This window comes from Oncorhynchus gorbuscha, linkage group LG07 (genome assembly GCF_021184085.1).
Source record: "Oncorhynchus gorbuscha isolate QuinsamMale2020 ecotype Even-year linkage group LG07, OgorEven_v1.0, whole genome shotgun sequence".
NCBI lineage: Eukaryota > Metazoa > Chordata > Actinopteri > Salmoniformes > Salmonidae > Oncorhynchus > Oncorhynchus gorbuscha.
The window spans coordinates 41300266-41323635 of NC_060179.1; the positions used below are offsets into that span (position 1 = coordinate 41300266).

A 23370-nucleotide genomic window follows, 5' to 3' on the forward strand; every position below is an offset into this window, starting at 1 on the left:
CACAATTGGCCCAGCGTTGTCTGGGTTTGGCCGATGTAGGCCGTCATTGTAAATAAGTATGTTCTTAACCGACTTGCCTAGTTAAATAAAGGATAATGGAAACACTTTTTTGTCACAACTGAACGCATTTAGAAGGAAAGAAATTCCACAAATTAACTTTTAACCAGGCACACCTGTTAATTGAAATGCATTCCAGGACTACCTCATGAAGCTGTTTGAAAGAATGCCAAGAATGTACAAAACTGTCAAGGCAAAGGGTGGCTACTTTGAAGAAACTGAAATATATAAACTTAAACCTTTTTTTGGTTACTACATGATTCCATATGTGTTATTTCATAAAAAAAGGAGGACCAAGGCACTCTTCATATAATTAATTAAAATGCCTTTATTTGCATGTTCAATAGAAACCAAGTTTTTTGTTTTTTATCTGACGCATTTTGGCTGCATGGCCTTCGTCAGTGGGTACAAAGAAATAATACAATGTCCGCTTTTGAACAGCTTTTCCAATTAGCCCTAATTAGAAGAGGGAGTGGTTACAAAATTGATTGGACACACCTAGTAAGCAATACTATACACATTAAAAAGTGAAATACTGTAGCTATGTTATCATAAATATACAACTCCAAGCTAGAAGTATCAGAACACTTAGAGAGGTAGTTCTAGACGGAGCACGTGATGCCGCGGAGCTGAGCAGACGTTGACAAACCGAGCTCTTTAAAGTTATTCTATTTTTAACTAAATAACAACGTTGAAACAATATTCTAACATCGGCTGATAAATTGTCAAGTACTTATCTTCCCAAAGAGCCATGGACCTCCGACCGAGAGGCAAGAAGGACGACCAAAACGTCGTTGATTCCCAAGATAACGATAACGCTACACCTAGCAAGATTAGTATTAGCCCTCATAACTCAGACGACAGTTCCAGACTGTTGCTTTCAGCAGCCTCTTGCGAGCCTGCCGACATGCTGGCTACTCTCCTCCGGGAAATTCAGGATGGTAACAGAGGTCTTTCTATGAAAATTGATAAGAAATCGGCTGAACTCCATTCTTCCATTGACGACCTGAAATCCTCCATGAATGATCTCCTTTTGAGAACGACTGAGGCAGAGTTGCGCATTAGCACAGTTGAAGATACCATCGCTAGACACGACCAGGTCTTGATACAACTGCAAAAGGACAATGCCTACCTCAAAAACAAGGTAGATCAGATGAAGAACCAGAGTAGGCGTAGTAATATCCATGTAGTGAAATTGAAAGAGGACAGCGAGGACCGTGACCCGGTCCGTTTCTTCACTCAATGGATCCCGGTGGTCCTAGGCATAATCCACTTCACCAAGCCGCTGGAAATCGAACGCGCCCACAGAACATCAGCGCCGAAACCCCGGCCAGATGAGCCCCCACGAGCCGTCCTGATCAGGTTCCTCCGTTTCCAAGACAGAGAGAAGATACTGCAACTCGCAAGAGCCAAAGGGGACATCACCATCGATGGAAAGAGCCTTTCCCAGATATGAGCGCGGATCTCGCCAGACGTCGCAAGCAGTTCAGACCTGCCTCCAAAGCACTGAAGGAGAAGAACATCACCGGCTACCTCATCCACCCTGCGCGGATGAAAGTTCAGTACAAAGACCGAAGCCATCTCTTCAACACCGGGAGAAGTGCACACTTTTCTCAAAGAACTGAGCAACGTCTGAGCCAGGACGGTCTCTCTGGGGGATAAAATGCAGTTCGCTTGTTTTCTCTTACTGAACTGCTGGTATCTCCTGGTCACTATAATTGATTTGTACATTTTCAACTAACTGTATCTTTCCGGGGTGAGTTCTATTACATTTACAGGAGAGTATATTTTGGTTTAGTCCATATCCACTGGGCGAAGCAATAAGTGGGCTTAGGCCCACTGCATTCCCCCTCATTTATGTTAATCTTTCGAAAAGAGACTCAAGCAGCCCTTACCGTGGGCAGTAAATATTCAGCCATAAATATCTATTCACAACGTTTTTTTTTCAACTTAGAGAGCTCGCATGTTTTAGTTTACGCTAAGGTTTAGCTAGTAAGAGCAAGATGGAAAGCGAGCAGCAACATATCTCTACAAGTGTATTCATGTTTGATTGTTGGGATTGTTGTTTTAGTCTGACAATCGGGGTGGGTGGGATTTTTTCTATGTTTATTGTTTCCTTCCTAAAGAGACAGGTCACTTTTGTGCTCAAACCAAAGTTGAAACATTTCCTAATTATCTGCATATGATAGATTTCTATTCAATTACATATTTGAAACCCAACCTATGCTTAATCCACTAAAATATGTCACATTCAACGTAAAAGGTCTTAACAGCCCGATTAAAAGGAAATATACATACCTTAAGAAATTAAAGGCTGACATTGTGTTTTTACAAGAAACAAATCTTACAGCCAGTGAACACAAGACATTGAAAAGGGAATGGGTAGGACATGTTTTTGCATCCTCTTTTAACTCCAAAGCAAGAGGAACTGCAATTTTGATAAGTAGACACATCCCCTTCTGCGTCAACAACACCATCTCTGATCCCTCTGGCAGGTTTGTTTTGGTGCAGGGGCACATGTTTTCAGAGTCTTGGACCCTATTGAATATTTATGCTCCTAACTTCGATGACCATATGTTTATTCAGAATGTCTTCCTTCAGGTCGCTCAAGCACCACCAGGATGGCTACTGGTTGGAGGAGATTTTAATTTTTGCTTAGATACAGTTCTTGATAGGTCTTCTGATAAACCCTCACTTTCTTACCAAAGCCGGCAAGCTCACCATGTCTAGTAAATTGAGATCTTTCATGAATGACATCTGGAGACAGTTGCACCCACAGGATAGGGACTACTCTTTTTATTCACACCCACACAAGACACATACACACGCATAGATAACTTTTAACTTTCGACATAACTGTTTCATAGAGTGTTAGATGTTGAGTATCTCCCCAGATTGCTTAGTGACCATTCTCCTCTGGTATTATCAATCTCCATTCCTACCAAGGTAAATGGAGCATATAGATGGAGACTAAATTCTACACTCCTAAAGCAACCTGAATTTTGTGCATTCAAAGAGCAGATCAATATTTTTACTTTGACAAACAAACCCTCTGCTCCTGACAGGCCTTCAATGTGTCCCAAAGAATGAAGCTATCTGAGGGGACAGATTATTTCCTATACTAAAGGGCTGAAGTAAAAACACGGTGCGGAACTGAGTGCCATTGAATCTGAAATCAAGCTGAGAGGGCCATCACTAAATCAAAACAGCGTTATTACGAGCTTGGAGAGAAAGCTCACAAAGTATTGGCATGGCAACTGAAAGCAGAGGAAAGTAAGAGGACAATTAATGCCATAGAAACTCTTACTAATGAGATATCTTTTGACCCTTCTGAAATTAATAATACTTTTAAGATATACTATGAAGACCTCTACACTTCCCAATCAAGCGACGATCTATCAGAGATTGACTCCTTTCTCTCCTCTCTCAACCTCCCATGCCTGTCAGGGGAAGACAGTGAGCGCCTGAGCGAACACTTCTCAGTTCCTGAATTGTTGGAGGCCATTAAATCCTTACCTTCTAATAAATCTCCTGGGGAGGATGCATGGCTTTGAGGTGGGCCCCCATACCCATAAAATCACTCTTTGCGGACGACCTTATCTTATTTCTAACAAACCCAGAACACTCCCTCTCTCACTTGCAGATCCTACTACAGTTTTATAGTTCTTTCTCTGGATATAAGGTCAATTTTGATAAAAGCGAAATCTTACCGTTGTCTGTCTTTGACCATCATACCATCAAGCACAAGTTTCCTTTTTGATGGTCGCCTATAGGCTTCACATATTTGGGCATAATGGTGGATGGTAATCTGAACAACCTCTATAAACTCAATCTGGCCAGTTTGTTGCAAAAGGTGGAGGTTGACCTTTGTAAATGGATGGACTTACCTCTCACTCTACTGGGTAAAATCAATGTAATTAAAATGAATGTCCTGCCCAGATTTCTATATCTGTTTGAATCTCTCCCTATCCCTGTTCCCGCAGCATTTTTTTCCTCTATCGACAAACTGACCAGACGGTTTATCTGGCACGGCAAAAACCCTAGGGTTGGCCTGGATTAACTGACCCTTGATTACAGTCAAGGGGGCTTAAACCTCCTCAATTTTAGAATGTACTACTGGGCTGCACAGTCTAGGTTTCTGGCTCAGAGGTTTGACAATGGTCCCTCTCCCTCATGGTTTAACATTGAAAAGCTTGAGGTAAATGATGACACTGGGGCAGAATTGTTTTACAAATGGGACAGAAAATCTATAAAAACCATCACAGACAACCCTTTAATCATACATTCTGTCCTGGCATGGTGCAAACTGCATGATCTGTTCGGACGAGAGGGATTCCTTTCCCCTAAACCCCTTTATGGAACAATAGATTGATCTCTATGTTTTTCCAGAATAGTAACTTTAGACCATGGTCTGATAAGGGGATCACTCTTCTGGAACATTGTTACGAGGAGGGAGTTCTTATGTCTTTTGATCAGCTGAAACAGAAATACCACTTGCCTAACAGGGACATCTTTAGCTACCTACAACTACGAAGCTTTATTAGGGTGACTCTCAAGGGACAATGGAACCTACCTAAGATGTCACCTATTGAACAACTCTGCCACGCAGACCAACCACTGTTCAAGACCATTTCCCGTGTATACGATGCTCTTATGTCAGGACTAACACTGCCTGGGCTAGATAAACCCCGACTTACATGGGGAAAAGATCTGGGTATTGATCTTGATGAGGATCTATAGACTGACCTATGCAGGGATGGGGTTACATCCACATTGAACTCCAGATACAGACTGATCCAGTTTAATTTCCTCCATCAGCTCTATATCACCCCATCTAGACTGCACAAGTTCAACCCAGATATCTCCTCCCTATGTTTTAGATGTGGCTCAGATGAAGGAACATTCCTCCATTCCACTTGGCAGTGTTCAAAACTACACGGTTTCTGGCAGGGGGTATGCGATACCATATCCTCAATTCACGGGGTTGCATTCCCTTTAGACCCGGAGGTCTGTCTACTGGGTAACTTTACTAACACCAATCTTAGGCAAAGCCATACTATAAAGCTAACAGAAATATTGCTAGCGATTGCCAAGAAATGTATTGCCATGAAATGGAAATTGGATTCCTCCCTGCCAGTTGCAATGTGGCTTTCGGAAGTTAATAGTTGTATCCCTTTGGAGAAAATCACTTACTGCTTGAGGTTAAGTTAAAGACATTTTACAGAACTTGGCAACATTTTATTGACTATATGGAGAATCTCCCCCCACATCTCATTGATTGAATCTATATATAATCCTCACATAATGTTTCACACGTAATGTATAATATGTAGCCTACGGCAGGTGATCCAATGTCTTGTTATTATTTTTTTCTTATTGTATGTTTGTATATATAATAATAATATATACAAACATATATACAAATAATATATACTCGTCTGTTACTGTCACTTCGTCCTATCGTTGTCTAATATCTTTTCATGTTTGTTTTGAATGTTCTTAATTGGAAAATGCAAAAAAAAAAAAAAAATGTAGTTCTAACCTTAAATATGACTGGGAGAAGTGTCAAGAATAAGAAAGCAATATATTCCCTAGTACACTAGAACACAGCAAACATGAACAACAACAGTCTAAACATAGCTGAGGGCAATAGAGCAAAATGTCCACTAGATGACAGCAAATGGACCTATCACGACCCTACAGGAAGGGTGAGAAATCCATATCTTCATTTAAACCAGGGTACTTAGTGGCCTGTAGTTTGTAAATCCATATCTTCATTTAAACCAGGGTATTTAGTGGCCTGTAGTTTGTAAATCCATATCTTCATTTAAACCAGGGTATTTAGTGGCCTGTAGTTTGTAAATCCATATCTTCATTTAAACCAGGGTACATAGTGGCCTGTAGTTTGTAAATCCATATCTTCATTTAAACCAGGGTATTTAGTGGCCTGTCCATATCTTCATTTAAACCAGGGTACATAGTGGCCTGTAGTTTGTAAATCCATATCTTCATTTAAACCAGGGTACATAGTGGCCTGTAGTTTGTAAATCCATATCTTCATTTAAACCAGGGTACATAGTGGCCTGTAGTTTGTAAATCCATATCTTCATTTAAACCAGGGTACTTAGTGGCCTGTAGTTTGTAAATCCATATCTTCATTTAAACCAGGGTATTTAGTGGCCTGTAGTTTGTAAATCCATATCTTCATTTAAACCAGGGTATTTAGTGGCCTGTAGTTTGTAAATCCATATCTTCATTTAAACCAGGGTACTTAGTGGCCTGTAGTTTGTAAATCCATATCTACATTTAAACCAGGGTACTGAGTGGCCTGTAGTTTGTAAATCCCAAAACTTTCCCTTTGTTTTAACTCTTTAAGACAGTCCTCTTTTCTAATAGAGGCCGGAATATGATCAATACCCATAGCTTGTTGGGAGGCAGGGTTGCCATGGTGTAAGGGCCTGCTTCAGAGTGCTCAAGACCTCAGACTGGGGTGAAGGTTTACCTTCCAACAGGACAACGACCCTAACCACACAGCCAAGACAACGCAGGAGTGGCTTCAGGACAAGTCTCTGAATGTCCTTGAGTGGCCCAGCCAGAGCCAGGACTTGAACCCGATCTAATATCTCAGGAGAGATCTGAAAATAGCTGTGCAGCGATGCTCCCAATCCAACCTGACAGAGCTAGAGAGGATCTGCAGAGAATAATGGGAGAAACTCCCCAAATACAGGTGTGCCAAGCTTGTAGCGTCGTGCCAAGAAGACTCAAGGCTGTAATCACTGCCAAAGATGCTTCAACAAAGTACTGAGTAAAGGGTATGAATGCTTATGCAAATGTAATACGTTTTTTTGTTTTAATACATTTGCAAAAATGTCTAAAACCTGTTTTGGCTTTGTCATTATTGGGTATTGTGTGTAGATTGAGGGGAAAACTATTTAATCTATTTTAGAATAAGTCTGTAACGTAACAAAATGTGGGAAAAGTCAAGAGGTCTGAATACTTTCCGAATGCACTGTATTAATGGGGATTTGGCAGTTCTAACAGTTTCTTGATGGGCACATGCCTATTAGAAACCGGAAGAAGCCGTTTCATAAATGCTTCATATGTGGCATCAGGTTGTTCCTCATCACATACATCAGACCAACAAATATTTTTCACATCTTCGACATAGAATCCTCGTTACACAATTTTAGGTCCAGTCTTTGGAACTTTGGTTTTTATAGATATGGCTATTATATTATGATCACTACATCTGATGGGTACTGCTCTAGAGCAGATTTTTGCAGCATTAGTAAAGATCTGATCAATACACGTAGATGATTCAGTTCCTATTCTGTTTGTAAATACCCTGGTAGGTTGACTGATAACATGAACCGGATTGCTGGCATCGGTTACAGATTGAAGCTTCTTTTTGAGTTGACAGCTTGATGACAACCAGTCAATATTTAGGTCATCCAAAAAAATAGACCTGTTGATATCACATACATTATTGAGCATTTCAAACATCTAGTCCAAATACAGACTTTTAGCACTCGGTGGTCTATAGCAACTTCATACCAGAATAGGAGGCAGATGAACCTGTAGCCATATTACTTCTCCATCATCTGACAGAGGCTGAGAGAGGAGCACAACAGGAGTATGTCTCGACATACATAGCAACACCTCCCCCATTTGCATTTTTCTCTTTTCTATATATTCTAGAATCATGTATAGCTACTACTGCATTAAAGGAATTATCCAAGTGTGTTTTAGAGATGGCCAGAATATAAATGTTTTCTGATGTTAGTAAGTTGTCAATTTCATGAACCTTATTCCTCAGAATACATGTTAAAATGGGCTATTTTTAGTACTTTTCAAATCAACTTTGATTTGTCACATGGGCCAAATACAACAGGTACAACCTTACCATGAAATGAAATGCTTACTTACAAGCCCTTAAAAAAACAACTCTGCATTATTGGTTAAGTAAGAAAATATTTGCTAAAAACATTAAAACAATAATACTTTTTTTTCTTTTAACTATATACAGGGGGTACTGGTACCGAATCAATGTGTGGGGTTAGAGGTTAGTTGAGGTAATATGTACATGTAGGTAGGTTGCTTGCTTGTTTTTAGTGCTACTCTGAGAGGCAAATGCGAGGTAGAGATGTCAGTGACATTCACATTTGAGCCAATTATACTGAGTGGGCTGCCCATAGTGGGCTTCTTCCTAAGGTAGACGGTTTCAGTGCAAAGAATAGAAATCAATTCTATGGGCATGTGATTATTGCTGACAATACAATCTGAGTTAACAGTTAAAGGAACATACATTAGGTTACTTACATTGACTGCACTTATATTTCTCTGGGATATACTGTGATACGATTTCCATGTTCTGCTTATTATGACAGGGAGGACTGGAGCGCTACCAAACCCAGACCGTCACTCTCAAACTTTCTTCAAGTACTGTAAGCTATATGCTCAGACAATGAGAACTTTCTTCAAGTACTGTAAGCTATATGCTCAGACAATGAGAACTTTCTTCAAGTACTGTAAGCTATATGCTCAGACAATGAGAACTTTCTTCAAGTACTGTAAGCTATATGCTCAGACAATGAGAACTTTCATCAAGTACTGTAAGCTATATGCTCAGACAATGAGAACTTTATTCAAGTACTTATTTTGGGAAGGTTACATGAGACTATTTATTCATCTTAATGCATGCATGAAATAATATTTCAAAACATAATGTGTACAGCATGTATTTTAGGTCATGAACCGGAATGAATAAGGAATTAGGCTCCTCTCCTTAATAACCACTAGATAGTGCTGTTGTAATCAAAATAGCATAAATTACAGACTGGTACTCTAGCATATTTACCTTCAGGTCATCTTTGAATGGGTCTGTGTTAGCAGTACTCATCCTCAGAGCCAGCTCTAGCAAGGCCTCCAGTCTGGGAGGGACAATGTCATCAACTGGCTTTTTGAGCTCCTCTTCCGTCAGGTCCATGAAATGGACAAAGAAATCTCCCTTGTCCATCAAGAAGTAGTGCTTGATTGACCTAGGAAGAATACATCTCTTAGCATATAACAGAACATACCAAATTCGAAAAAACCATCAGACTTGATTGACCTATTTATAGTTTTGTTGTTGTTTACCTAAGGCGTGCGACCAACTCCTTCTCCTCCATCAGGAAGTCTAGGAGGACCTTACTGGCGTAGTAGTAGGATTTTTCTATCGTAGGCTCTCTCCTTGATCGTGTAAAGGACCTCTTTAGCATCCGGACAAGTCACGTCCCGGCCACACTCTCTTACCACATTGAGATATTTACCTATAGAAGAGGACGAGAAGAAAAGCCAACTCAAACAACTCAGAAAATGATGAAGAACTTGATACTATTAGTTTTTCACAGGAACACAGTGAATTGCACTGGGCATTGTCAGGATGCACTAAAAAGTGATCGGAACAAATCTGATCCAAATAGTATGATGCGTCTTACCTGTACTCAAAATTTTGTCTGCCATTTTCTGAAGAAAGGATGGAATTATGTGCTGTACGATTGTGTACCGCTGATCCCAATACTTGTCGTTGTAGTCCTCCTGGATCTTCTCTTTCTGTAGCTCGTGCTCTGCAACCATGAATTCACTATGAAGACAAAGTAAATCACCAAAGATGTGCTGAACTAACTCATTGTCTGAAATCTAAATTGTGTCTTAAGTCATGTCCAAGCCTGTGCCCCAGTAGAAAAGTGCTGATGTGATTCAATGTAAGAATTGTGGTAAATGAGTTGGGCGACAAAAGACTGTACCTGTAAGGGTCCTTGATGATGCCTCTATAGATCAATTTCTCCAGTATCTCAAAGTAAGGGACACTAGCTGCTTTCGTGAGGTAGAGGCATAGTTCCTGGGCCTGACTGTCTCCAGTGTAGTTGAAGGTACGATCGTGAAGGAGGCTCAACGTTGACCCACCGATGCAGTCTCCTTTGTCCACCGAGGAGGCTTTGAAAACAGAACATGCAACCCACTGATTAAATAGACATCAATAACCTTTGGAGATTTAGTCAGCCACCAATTGTGCATGTTCTCCCACTTAAAAATGTTCTCCAATTGTGCATGTTCTCCCACTTAAAAATATGAGAGAGGCCTGTAATTTTCATCATATGTACACTTCAACTATGACAGACAAAATGAGAAAAACAAATCTAGAAAATCACATTGTAGGATTTTTTATGAATTTATTTGCAAATTATGGTGGACAATAAGTATTTGGTCACCTACAAACAAGCAAGATTTCTGGCTCTCACAGACCTGTAACTTCTTCTTTAAGAGGCTCCTCTGTCCTCTACTCGTTACCTGTATTAATGGCACCTGGTGGAACTTGTTATCAGTATAAAAGACACCTGTCCACAACCTCAAACAGTCACACTCCAAACTCCACTATGGCCAAGACCAAAGAGCTGTCAAAGGACACCAGAAACAAAATTGTAGACCTGCACCAGGCTGGGAAGACTGAATCTGCAATAGGTAAGCAGCTTGGTTTTAAGAAATCAACTGTGGGAGCAATTATTAGGAAATGGAAGACATACAAGACCACTGATAATCTTCCTCGATCTGGGGCTCCACGCAAGATCTCACCCCGTGGGATCAAAATTATCGCAAGAACGGTGAGCAAAAATCCCAGAACCACACGGGGGGACCTAGTGAATGACCTGCAGAGAGCTGGGACCAAAGTAACAAAGCCTACCATCAGTAACACACTACGCCACCAGGGACTCAAATACTGCAGTGCCAGACGTGTCCCCCTGCTTAAGCCAGTACATGTCCAGGCCTGTCTGAAGGTTGCTAGAGAGCATTTGGATGATCCAGAAGAAGATTGGGAGAATGTCATATGGTCAGATGAAACCAAAATATAACTTTTTGGTAAAAACTCAACTCGTCGTGTTTGGAGGACAAAGAATGCTGAGTTGGGGGTGGAAACATCATGCTTTGGGTCTGTTTTTCTGCAAAGGGACCAGGACGACTGATCCGTGTAAAGGAAAGAATGAATCTTTGGAGGGAGTTGAAAGTCCGTGTTGCCCAGCAACAGCCCCAAAACATCACTGCTCTAGAGATCTGCATGGAGGAATGGGCCAAAATACTAGCAACAGTGTGGGAAAACCTTGTGAAGACTTACAGAAAACGTTTGACCACTGTCATTTGCCAACAAAAGGTATATAACAAAGTATTGAGATAAACGTTTGTTATTGACCAAATACTTATTTTCCACCATAATTTGCAAATAAATTCATAAAAAATCCTACAATGTGATTTTCTGGATTTTTTTTTACAGGCCTCTCATCTTTTTAAGTGAGAGAACTTGCACAATTGGTGGCTGATGAAATACTTTTTTGCCCCACTGTATATAGATGTTTTATTGTTTGATCATGAAGGCTTTACCAATGGAGGCTAGGATCTCCATGGTCTCTCATGGTGGGCTGGATGTAGAACCAGAGCTTCTGCAGGGAGAGCATGCCCTGCCTGTGGAGGTGCTCCAGCTGGGTCACCAGGATCAGATACTCCTTCATCAGGGTCCTCATGGCTGCCGTCAGGGCGTGGTTCACCTGGCCGTACTCAAAAGACGACTTCTCCTCAGTGAAGCTGTCAGACATAACACAGCCAAAATGTTATGCCACAAAATCCAACATCCAAAATGACAACACAATGCACATTTTCCTTTGATACATCTCCAGATGGTGTAAGGATCTACATTTGAGTCTAGCAAATGAGACAAAACAAGGTTAAGCAGCTATATTCCCCTTTTAAAGTTCACTAACCGTGTTATAGTAGAGTAGTATGAGGCGACTGGTAGTACCCTATTGACCAGCTCCTTGATGGACATGTCAAGGGTTGGGTCAACGATGAAGGAGCGATTCTGCCTCCCGAGGACAGGCTGGGCCGTGATGTCTCTGCCGTCCACACCGACCAGCACAAAGAGCAAATCATCAACCAACGCTTGCTCCTGGGCTGGCAGGGGCATTGTACCTGATCATAAAATACCAAAGAGATTATTTGTGGCGTGCTCATCCTCATAACCGCTAAACATACCAGGTACATTTTCACAGATTTTGTTATAACATGAAAATGAGCAGCCACTCAGTCAGTGAAACTATGCAGGAATTTCATGAAGTCAATCAAAATGTGTCAAAGTGAGATATGAGGAGCATTCATACCAATGACCACTGCTGGGTCTCCTGCTGCTGTGGCACCGGTGATGAAGTCCCCAATCAGAGCAGGAAGGTCATACACCCAATTGGGAAACACCGGGTTGGGCTGAGTGGGGTTCTTTTTGTTGTGTCTGTCCCTCAGCATCTTTCGTGTGATTTCAGGGGGGATACATGACCTGACCTAGTAATAGTAATAGTAAAAATATGTAATAGACAATAATAAATCAGGACTTTCCTGGTCAGGAAGACAATATCCTGACCCTAATCAAACATTCCCCAGCTTCTTGCGCAGCTCTTCAAGTTCCTGCATTGACATCTTAGTGCTGGTTGGAGGGATAGCAAAGGTTGTACTTGTTGTCGCATTAGCAGACGCTTCAGACCTTTCTTTGGCATTCTGTTGCAGACATTGGAGGATCTGGAGAAGATCAACGCACAACACAATGTTATTGGGACATAACATAATACTGTACTGTACTTGACATTTGAACAGTGCAGTTGTCAGCATCTGAACATTAGATGTCAAATGTAAGTAATTACCTCTTTATCCTCACTAAGCTTTGATAGGAGGTAGACCAGTGGGTCCAGGTTGCGGACATTTTTTGACTTGAGCTCATCATATTTCCTTAGGAAGTCCTCTGGCGTCTTTGAATACTCTGCTATTTTGACCTGTGAATGAAAGTTGAATCAACGTTGAAAGTTTAATGAAAGTTTAATCATCTGTAGGAAACGCATAGGAAGATCATCAACCTATGAAACATTTGCCAATAACTTCCCCATCAATCACCTTTGCACTGTGTGCAGACACTGTTGTGGTGATGTAAGGTGTCCTGTTCTTCTGCAGTAGATCAATAAACACTTCCGCCCCATCACCTCCTCGCACATGAAGCGAGCAGCTGAGCAGCTCATTGACATCATGGTGTATCCGAAACTCACTCATGGCTCAAGCAGCTGAAATTAGAAAGGTGGTGAGAGTCAATAATCAAACCTCTGTCAACTCTCTAACAACCAATCGGTTGAATAATGTCATACTGGCAGTTCATAGTTGAAGCATGCAAATGTGTAAATGAATGTGGTAAATTGCAATCTAACACCACAGTCCTGATGTTGCAACTTCTCTGGCTGCATAGGGACAAGACTTGTGTTGTTTGAGATTCTAGCGGGTGCCCTAGTACAGTGCGGTTCCCAACCAGTGGTACTAGGAACCCTGAGGGTACTTGCCCTATCCACAGGGGGCACTTGAGAAGACTCTGGGCCAATTGTGCGCTGCCCTATGGGACTCCCGATCACGGCCAGTTGTGATACAGCCCGGGATCGAACCAGTGTCTGTAGTGACGCCTCTAACACTGGATTGCATTATCCTTATACCGCTACGCCACTCGGGAGCTAGCTAGTTACGTTAAATTTAAAGTAGGGTCTGGTTAGCTAATGAACGGAATCTTAGCAATGGCAGCATGATTAACAGCATGCAACATGGATCACTATAGCTAGCTGTGTAGCCTCTGTTGACTACAAGCAGTTACCGCCACGCCAACTACCTGCAAGTGGCAACCAATGGTAGCAACACAACGTGTACTCGGTATAAGATTTTTCATAATAAAGGTTTAGATATAAAATGCTTTAATTAAAAGTACTTCGTATAAGGAGATTTACAACATCACCAACAGAGAACACATTTATAATTTTAAATCTCTATTGTAGGACCGACAGCAAGCAGAATAACATTTATATTTATTCATTAACTCTTATTTTGGAGGGGGAAAACGACATAGCGGAAGTATACAGTAATGACGTTACAACCCGGAAGGATTGCCCTCTTCTGTTAACGTTTGAATAAACAAGAATGACCCATTTGTTTTAGGAAAAGATTGCAAGCGACGTGTCAAACATATATAGTATATTTCAACTAAGTAATATCGATGTCTTTGTTTAGAGTATTTATGTGTGGAAATTATCGAATGTGTGTAGCAACGCCCTAATGCCAGCCACCTTGTTGGGGAAAAAGAGCCCCGTTGTGTTTACAAATCGATAAGCATTATTGTTACCCTGAAGTGTAATAATAGTGGTGTTTTTTGACGAAGAAAATATGGCCGAATTGCATGTTGTGGAGCAGAGTGTTACTGCCACAATAGAACAAACCGAGCACCGAGATGTCAGAGGCTCTGTTCGGCTGGCTGCTTCGCCCACTCTCAAGGTTTCACCGCGGAGTAGCTTGCCCACCAGTCCTGGGGTGTCGAGTACTAGTAGAGCGGTGTTTGGGTTCCCAATGAAGAGCAACCTCAGTTCCCCATCGGAGCAAGCCGAGAAGCCAGAATCCCGCTGGGTTTGCCTAAATGTCGGTGGAACCTATTTTGTCACAACCAAACAGACATTGTGCAGGGACCCCAAATCGTTCCTGTCCCGATTGTGTCAAGAAGATCCGGATTTGGACTCTGACAAGGTAACATGTTATATTATAATAATTTTTGGCATAACGTTCTATCATCAATCAAGGTGCATCAATGTAGCATTCATAATGCACTGCCGCTCATCATGCACGAGATGACACCCAAACACTTTAAAATGCCTAGTTAAAATGTAAGACAATTGTAACACTCATTTAAGTGTAATGCTCAGCCATTTTACAATAATGCATTATTTTATGTGCATGTGAAGAAGCACCAGAGAAACCTTTATCTGACACTCAAATAGCAGACATGTGATTTCCATTTCACACTTTTATAAATATCCTAGGATGAGACGGATGCTTACCTAATCGACAGGGACCCCACATACTTTGGCCCCATTCTGAATTACCTGCGGCATGGGAAACTGATCATGGACAAGAACCTGGCAGAGGAAGGTAAGAATGTATAAATGGTCCCCAAAGTGTAAAATACAACCCCTGTCACACACCATGCTTTATTTAGAAGAAATGGGATTCTGCAGATGTGTGATACAGGCCGTTGCCCAATGGTTAGTATTATTTAAACAAAAAAACAAAACAATCACCTTTTATTTAACCAGGTAAGCTAGTTGAGAACACAAATTCTCATTTACAACTGCGACCTGCCCAAGATAAAGCAAAGCAGTGCGACACAAACAACAACACAGTTACACATGGAATAAACAAGCGTACAGTCAATAACATAATATAATTTTTAAAAGTCTATATACAGTGTGTGCAAATGGCGTAATGGTGATGTGCAAGTAGAAATACTGGTGTGCAAAAGAGCAGAAAAGTCCATAAAAACAATATGGGGATGAGGTAGGTAGAATGGGTGGGCTATTTACAGATGGTCTATGTACAGCTGCAGCGATCAAATAGCTGATGTTTAAAGTTAGTGAGGGAAATATGAGTCTCCAGCTTCAGTGATTTTTGTTATTCGTTCCAGTCATTGGCAGCAAAGAACTGGAAGGAAAGGAGGTGTTGGCTTCGGGGATGACCAGTGAGATATACCTGCTGGAGTGCAAGCTACGGGTGGGTGTTGTTATCGTGACCAGTGAGCTGAGATAAGGCGGTGCTTTACCTAGCATAGACTTATAGATGACCTGGAGCCAGTGTGTCTGGCAACGAATATGTAGCGAGGGCCAACCGACTAGAGCATACAGGTCGCAGTGGTGGGTGGTATAAGGGGCTTTGGTGACAAAACGGATGGCACTGTGATAGACTGATAGACTTCCACTGTGTTGGAAGCTATTTTGCAAATGATATTGTCGAGGATCGGTAGGATAGTCAGTTTTACGAGGGTGTGTTTGGCGGCATGAGTGAAGGAGGCTTTGTTGCGAAATAGGAAGCCTATTCTAGATTTAATTTTGGATTGGATATGTTTAATATGAGTCTGGAAGGAGAGTTTACAGTCTAGCGAGACACCTAGGTATTTGTAGTTGTCCACATATTCTAGGTCGGAACCATCCATGGTGGTGATGCTATTCGGGCGGGCGGGTGCGGGCAGCGAATGGCTGAAGAGCTTGTATTTGGTTTTACTAGCGTTTAAGAGCAGTTGGAGGCCACAGAAGGAGGGTTGTATGGCATTGAAGCTCGTTTGGAGGTTAGTTAACACAGTGTCCAATGAAGGGCCAGATGTATACAGAATGGTGTTGTCTGCGTAGAGGTGGATCAGGGAATCACCCGCAGCAAGAGCGACATTGTTGATATATACAGAGAAAAGAGTCAGCCCGAGAATTGAACCCTGTGGTACCCCCATAGAGACTGCCAGAGGTCCGGACAACAGTCCCTCCGATTTGACACACTGAACTCTGTCTGAGAAGTAGTTGGTGAACCAGGCAAGGCAGTAATTTGAGAAACCAAGGCTGTTGAGTCTGCCGATAAGAATACGGTGATTGACAGAGTCGAAGGCCTTGGCCAGGTCGATGAAGACTGCTGCACAGTACTGTCTTTTTTCGATGGCGGTTATGATATCGTTTAGTACCCTGAGCGTGGCTGAGGTGCACCCGTGACCAGTTCGAAAACCGGATTGCACAGCGGAGAAGGTATGGTGTGATTCGAAATGGTCAGTGATCTGTTTATTAACTTGGCTTTCGAAGACTTTATAAAGGCAGGGCAGGATGGATATAGGTCTATAACAGTTTGCGACTAGAGTGTCACCCCCTTTGAAGAGGGGGATGGCAGCTTTCCAATCTTTAGGGATCTCGGACGATATGAAAGAGGTTGAACAGACTGGTAATAGGGGTTGCAACAATGACTGCGGATAATTTTAGAAAGAGAGGGTCCAGATTGTCTAGCCCATCTGATTTGTATGCTTCCAGGTCTTGCAGCTCTTTCAGAACACCTGCTATCTGGATTTGGGTGAAGGAGAAGCTGGGGAGGCTTCGACAAGTAGCTATGGGGGGTGCGGAGTTGTTGGCGGGGGTTGGGGTAGCCAGGAGGAAAGCATGGCCAGCCGTAGAGAAATGCTTATTGAGATTCTTGATTATCGTGGATTTATCGGTGGTGACAGTGTTTCCTAGCCTAAGTGCAGTGGGCAGCTGGGAGGAGGTGCTCTTATTCTCCATGGACTTTAGTGTCCCAAAACTTTTTGGAGTTAGAGCTACAGGATGAAAATTTCTGTTTGAAAAAGCTAGCCTTTGCTTTCCTGACTGACTACGTGTATTGGTTCCTTGAAAAGTTGCATATCACGGGGACTATTCCATACTAGTGCAGTCCGCCACAGGATGTTTTTGTGCTGGTTGAGGGCAGTGAACCAAGGGCTATATCTGTTCTTAGTTCTACATCATGTGACTAAACTACTGGTTGTATCTCTCAGGTGTCCTTGAGGAGGCGGAGTTCTACAATATTGCATCACTAGTAAGGCTGGTCAAGGAGAGGATACGGGACAACGAGAACAGGACATCTCAGGTATGTCAGGGAAATGCAGACATGATGAATGGAAAGGCCTTGGACCGGGATGGATGACGCCATTGCTGTTGTGAAATAACACATGCTAAACCAAACACTAAAATGTCAGAGGATGAGTGTGTTTACAAGTCTGTTAGTGTGTATACTGACACACTCGCACACATGGCACTGTTCAAAAGCAAAACATTTACTGGCAAGTTAACCCTAATGTGTACAGGTGGCTTTTATTGTAGTGTCTGTTTTTCTCTCAGGGCCCAGTGAAGCATGTGTACCGGGTGCTGCAGTGCCAAGAGGAGGAACTCACCCAGATGGTGTCCACAATGTCAGATGGCTGGAAGTTTGAGCAGGTGGGCCTAATAGTCCTCATGTCACACTTGTCTTTAAATCCATAGGTCATTGGTGGTAAGTCTGGTTATTTTTGACATTTCAAACTTTGCCTAAAATTTCATGTGAAAATGACTTTTAAGCTAATTTACAATCCCACTTACCCTTTCCCCTCACAGCTCATAAGCATCGGCTCGTCCTATAACTATGGCAACGAGGACCAGGCTGAATTCCTGTGTGTGGTTTCCCGGGAGCTCAACAACTCCACTAACGGCATTGTTATCGAGCCCACTGAGAAGGCCAAGGTGAGATCAGCATTTGAGAGTGTCTGGAACTCATGTGTTGGGCATGAAGTCAGAAGATTCTCGCTTGTAGGTGCAACATCAAAGTTTGTCAGGCGTTTCTGACTTCAAAAGTGGTCTAATGTGTAGATTGAGCTGCATTGTTTCCTTCAAATAAGATCAATGAAATTAGCCGGTGCCTAATCTCGGAAACCCAGAACTAAAGTCTTGCATAATTATGTCAGATGCTCGATTAGGTTCTGGGGGCAGATGTGTTAGAAAAAGATATAAGAACGAGGAATGGAAGCAGACCCGTAGCTCCACTCCCCTCTGCAAGTCTATGGGCAAAAAGTCCCCTCTCCTTCCTAAATTCGAAAGACGCGAACACCTGCGAAACTGTGATTTGTCCAAATGATCAGTGACGAAAACACCTGAGCCTCGTCGCATCCCACAGTCGGTTGACAAATGCTACGATACCATTTATATTACGTGCGTCTGTCCGTGAGAGATTAGCCAGTGCCTATCTCTTCCATTAATTTTGGATTGAGGTGTATATACTGTTGCTGGATCTAGACTGACACGTTTTCTCTCCCTACAGATCCTCCAGGAGCGAGGTTCACGGATGTAAAGGGACTCCCAGGCCTGAGCTCACCCTTCTCAGCTCATGTGACATTTCCTGACGTCTCCTGCACCACCTCAGCCATGGTTCATATCTTTACCCCTTCCACCACCAGCCCCACTCCCCCTTTCACCTCCCCCTCCTCTGGGTGTGCCTTTCCGCAGTGGGGGGGGGGGGGGGGGGGGGTTCCCATCCTCCTCGCCTACAGTGCTACAACATAACCCCATTGCCATTTCTTATTCTCAGTTATATTCGTGTGAACATTTTGAGGAATTCTGAAGAGATGACAATAGAGTATTTATTATTAAATGTAATACCTTTTGTCATAAGTTTGATTTTGAAGATTACGGTTTTGCCCCGATCATAGCCCCCCCATCTTGTCCATAGTACATCCACACAGAGCTAAATCATTGTCACTGTCCTCATTCAGGTGATCACACAGCTAATGGGGAGCCGTTTCCTTTTCTGTCTGGCTTTGTTGACTCTGTGGAAATCTCCTCAGGACTTTCAAAGGACAAAAAAAGAAAGCCGAAAAATCTACTGACTGTGACCTGCCCCCTTCTACAACCCTGAAGATTCACCTATGGGGTGAGAGGATGCTGAAAGCAACATAGCTCACCCTCTGACCTCCACTCCTAATCCTTACATCTCCACAGCTGGAGAGCTAAGGCAGTTCATAGTTGCTTGGGAGGCTGAAAGCCGAGAGGTGGGGCTAAGGACAGAGAAGTAAGTCACAGGAATATTCTACAGCCCTCAAATTCAAATCTGGACCTCAAAGCCAGTTCTACTGCTTTTTTTTTTTTCCTCTAATCGTGGACTGAATTTTAACCTGGGACACCAGGTGGGTGCAATTAATAATCAGGTAGAACAGAAAGCCAGCATCTCTATTTTGGTCTTCTTGTGCAGTCAGTCCTGCTCTCATAGCAACTCTTGCCCAATACGACCAGACGATAGTGGGGAGATACAGACCCTTGTCTAACAGAGGCTCCACCCCACCATAGTTCGTCAGTGACTTCCACTGCTGAGCATCCATCACACACATTTTCTTTTTGGCTCGGGTCAAAGTCCTTTCTCACCAGGAGGGCACATATTTTCTTACAGCCATATTAAGGATGTTTCATTGCAAAAGAAAACACACAACTTAAAAGACTAAACCACACACACATGTACACAATTGTCAGGCATGTGAGGAATATAAATCTATATATAATGAAATTATATGGAGAAAAAAAATGAATGCAAATGATGTAGTTATTCATTTCTGTTTCATAGTTGTTATATTTGTGTAGTATGGTGAGTTCTATTCTGTTGAGTGAGGAAATATCACTCCTAAACCAATTTTCCTGAGGTGTTTCCCCCAATGACAAAGGTGTACGTTTGTGTATGTAGTGCCTCTGCTATTCATCAATGATTGAAATTATGATCAGCGACCCAGTTTTTCAGCGACACAACTTCTAAGTAGATTTTTTTTTGTTACTTATAACCCTTTCAAATGATCCTTCTCGCAGATATACTATTATGTTCTCTTGCATATCTTAGAATTGTAATCGGAGATTAAAGAGACGGGTTATTGAATGAGCATTTATTTGGCATCGAAAGATGGTATGTGTCCTATACAGTGGTCTTGTGACCCTGTTGGACTTGTATCCATCTGTATGATGCCTCAAAGCCTAGGGCCCCTTTTCCCTCTGGCGTTGTTTCATTTTCATGCCAAATGTCACTCACTCTGCATTTGCCTGTTGCATACCTTGGTGTACATTCAGTTAACAGCTTTGCTTAACATTTTGCAGTATTTACTGTGTTAATTCTAGAGTATGCTGAAAGGAATGTTTTAAATGCATACGTTTGGATCTTTTTACAGAGTAGACGTAACCACAGGAACATTGGGTACTGAAAATTCTGCATGGATTTGACTTCAGCTTTTTATTTGTTACATTGGGGGAAAATAAGGAAATTATACCCTGTTTCTCACAGTGTCATTTACATTACATTACATTTAAGTCATTTAGCAGACGCTCTTATCCAGAGCGACTTACAAATTGGTGCATTCACCTTATGACATCCAGTGGAACAACCACTTTACAATAGTGCATCTAAATATTTTAAGGGGGGCCAGTGAGAAGGATTACTTTATCCTATCCTAGGTATTCCTTAAAGAGGTGGGGTTTCAGGTGTCTCCGGAAGGTGGTGATTGACTCCGCTGTCCTGGCGTCGTGAGGGAGTTTGTTCCACCATTGGGGAGCCAGAGCAGCGAACAGTTTTGACTGAGCTGAGCGGGAACTGTACTTCCTCAGTGGTAGGGAGGCGAGCAGGCCAGAGGTGGATGAACGCAGTGCCCTTATTTGGGTGATAGGGCCTGATCAGAGCCTGGAGCCAGTACTGAGGTGCCGTTCCCCTCACAGTTGTCCGTTTTGCAGGCAAGCACCATGGTCTTGTAGCGGATGCGAGCTTCAACTGGAAGCCAGGGGAGGCTGACGTGAGAGGAGCCTGACGGGCTGATTCTGGATGGAGAGAGCGGAGGAGCGGGGTGACGTGAGAGAACCTGGAGAGAGGGAAGGTTGAACACTTTGTTGTCCAGGACGGGAGGAGGACTGGAGTTGTCAGCGTTCTGGATGAGTTGTAGGGGTGATTAATGGCACAGGCAGGGAGCCCAGCATCAAAGGGGGAGGAGAGATTGCAGTAATCCAGGAGAGACGGGAGATGACAGAGCCTGGATTAGGATGGAGCGGAGAGGGCCTAGAACAGAGCCCTGGGGGACACCAGTGGTGTGAGGCAGGGTCGAGACTTCTGCGGATGTTGTAGAGCATGAACCTACAGGAACGGGCGTGGGTCACCGCCTTGATGTTAGTTGAGAACGGTGGAGGATTGATGGTCACAGGATCACGCCAGGTTCAGAGGAGAGAGGGGAGTTAGCGCTCTGGGAGGAGTGATACAGAGAAGAGCAGTCTCAGTTGAATGACTAGTCTTGAAACCTGACTGATTTGGATCAAGAAGGATTCTGAGAGAGATAACGGGAGAGCTGACCAAGGACGGCACGTTCAAGGTTTTGGAGAGAAGAAAGAAGGGATACTGGTCTGTAGTTGTTGACATCGGAGGGATCAGTGAGGTTTTTTCAGAAGAACTCCGCTCTCTTGAAGACGGAAGGGACGTAGCCAGATATGGTCAGGGATAAGTTGATGAGGAGACATGTATCTCCGGAAATGGTCTGGAGAGATAGGGTCGAGCGGGCAGGTTGTTGGGCGGCCACCTGGTCATCATCTGGAGAAGGGGGAAAGGAGGTCAGAAGGGCAGTGTGAGCAGAACCAGCGGTGTTGTTTGACTTAGCAAACGAGGATGTGTGTCGGTTGACAAGTCATCTGCAGAGCATAGCAGGAGGGAGGAGAATGTGGCAAAGAGCTTCCTAGGAGAATTTAGACCATGAGACAGAGGAGGTTAGAGAGGAGACAGAGGGAGGCGAGTTTTCCAAGTGACTTGTTGTATAGCAAGAGCGGGAGAGGAGAGGGCCTGGAAGATAGGGGACATAGAGAGTCAAAGGATGCAGAAAGGGAGGAGAGGAGGGTGATGGTTGGAGACAGAGATGATAGGAGGAAGCTGGGGGGAGAGAGAGCGAAGGTTGGGAGATGGTTAGTGGAAGAGTAAAGAGATTAAAATTATTAAAAATGAGTGACAGAGGGTGAAGTAGACAGATTCTCGCCACGCTAGGAGCGACCTGTCAGGTAGGACGCAATGGCAGGAGAGGGTGGAGAGGAGGATCTGATGGTTCACAGTATCGAAGGCAGCCGATGATGAGCTTTAGCGTTGAAACCTGACTGATTTGGATCAAGAAGGTCATTCTGAGAGAGATAGCGGGAGAGCTGACCAAGGACGGCACGTTCAAGAGTTTTGAGGAGAGAAAAGAAAGAAGGGATACTGGTCTGTAGTTGTTGACATCGGAGGGATCGAGTGTAGGCTAGCTGATGAGCAGTAGGGGAGAAGGTCTCCGGAAATGGTTGGAGAAGAGAGGAGGGGATAGGGTCGAGCTACAGATTTCTCTGGAGATCAAGTCGCGGTGTTGTTTGACTTAGCAAACGAGGATCCGTTCTTCTTTTCAAAATGTTGAGTAGTTTCAGGAGGGAGGAGAATGGAAAGAGCTTCCTAGGGTTAGAGGCAGATGCTTGGAATGAGTGGTAGAAAGTGGCTGCAGCAGAGACAGAGGAGGAAAATGTAGAGAGGAGGGAGGAAAGGAGCCAGGTCCGCAGGGAGGCGAGCTTATCAAGGCATAGCAGTGTTCCGGAGCCCTGTTCTGTGAGCTCGCGAGTTACGGAGCGGGAGGGTAAACAGATGAAATTCGACAATAGAAGATGGGGAGCTAGAGAGGAGGGTTAGAAAGAATCAGGAGATAGGTCTGGAGAAGGTTTGAGCAGAGAAGAGATGATAGGATGGAAGAGGAGAGAGAGCAAGGAGTTGGGATCTTTGATACCATCCCAGAAGTCGGGGACTGGAGTGTAGGCATAGGCTGAGATGAACTCTGCCTTGTTGGCTGCAGATCGGCAGTTCCAGAGGGAACGGATCAACTCCAGTGGGTCGGAGACTTGG

General features: G+C 43.2%; 1 protein-coding gene and 1 pseudogene across 1 annotated transcript; one reads left to right on the forward strand and one right to left on the reverse strand.

Annotated features, from left to right (window-relative positions):
- Positions 1-7643: 7643 nt before the first annotated feature.
- On the reverse strand, positions 7644-13173 carry LOC124038994 (annotated as a pseudogene).
- An 858-nt stretch (positions 13174-14031) lies between these two features.
- LOC124039859 (BTB/POZ domain-containing protein KCTD5-like) lies at positions 14032-20759 on the forward strand. Its single transcript, XM_046356335.1, has 6 exons — positions 14032-14673; positions 14967-15075; positions 17480-17571; positions 17823-17918; positions 18075-18200; positions 18775-20759. Exons 1-6 carry the CDS (start codon positions 14320-14322, stop codon positions 18802-18804), a joined length of 807 nt encoding a protein of 268 aa, XP_046212291.1. The 5' UTR covers positions 14032-14319; the 3' UTR covers positions 18805-20759.
- Positions 20760-23370: the final 2611 nt, after the last annotated feature.

Bases quoted from the DNA above. Each gene is read 5' to 3' on its own strand.
- LOC124039859 (XM_046356335.1), top strand. From the start codon at position 14,320: ATGGCCGAATTGCATGTTGTGGAGCAGAGTGTTACTGCCACAATAGAA. The intron at 15,076-17,479 runs GTAAGAATGTAT...TGTATCTCTCAG, and splicing joins CAAGAACCTGGCAGAGGAAG to GTGTCCTTGAGGAGGCGGAG. The intron at 17,572-17,822 runs GTATGTCAGGGA...TTTTTCTCTCAG, and splicing joins ACGAGAACAGGACATCTCAG to GGCCCAGTGAAGCATGTGTA.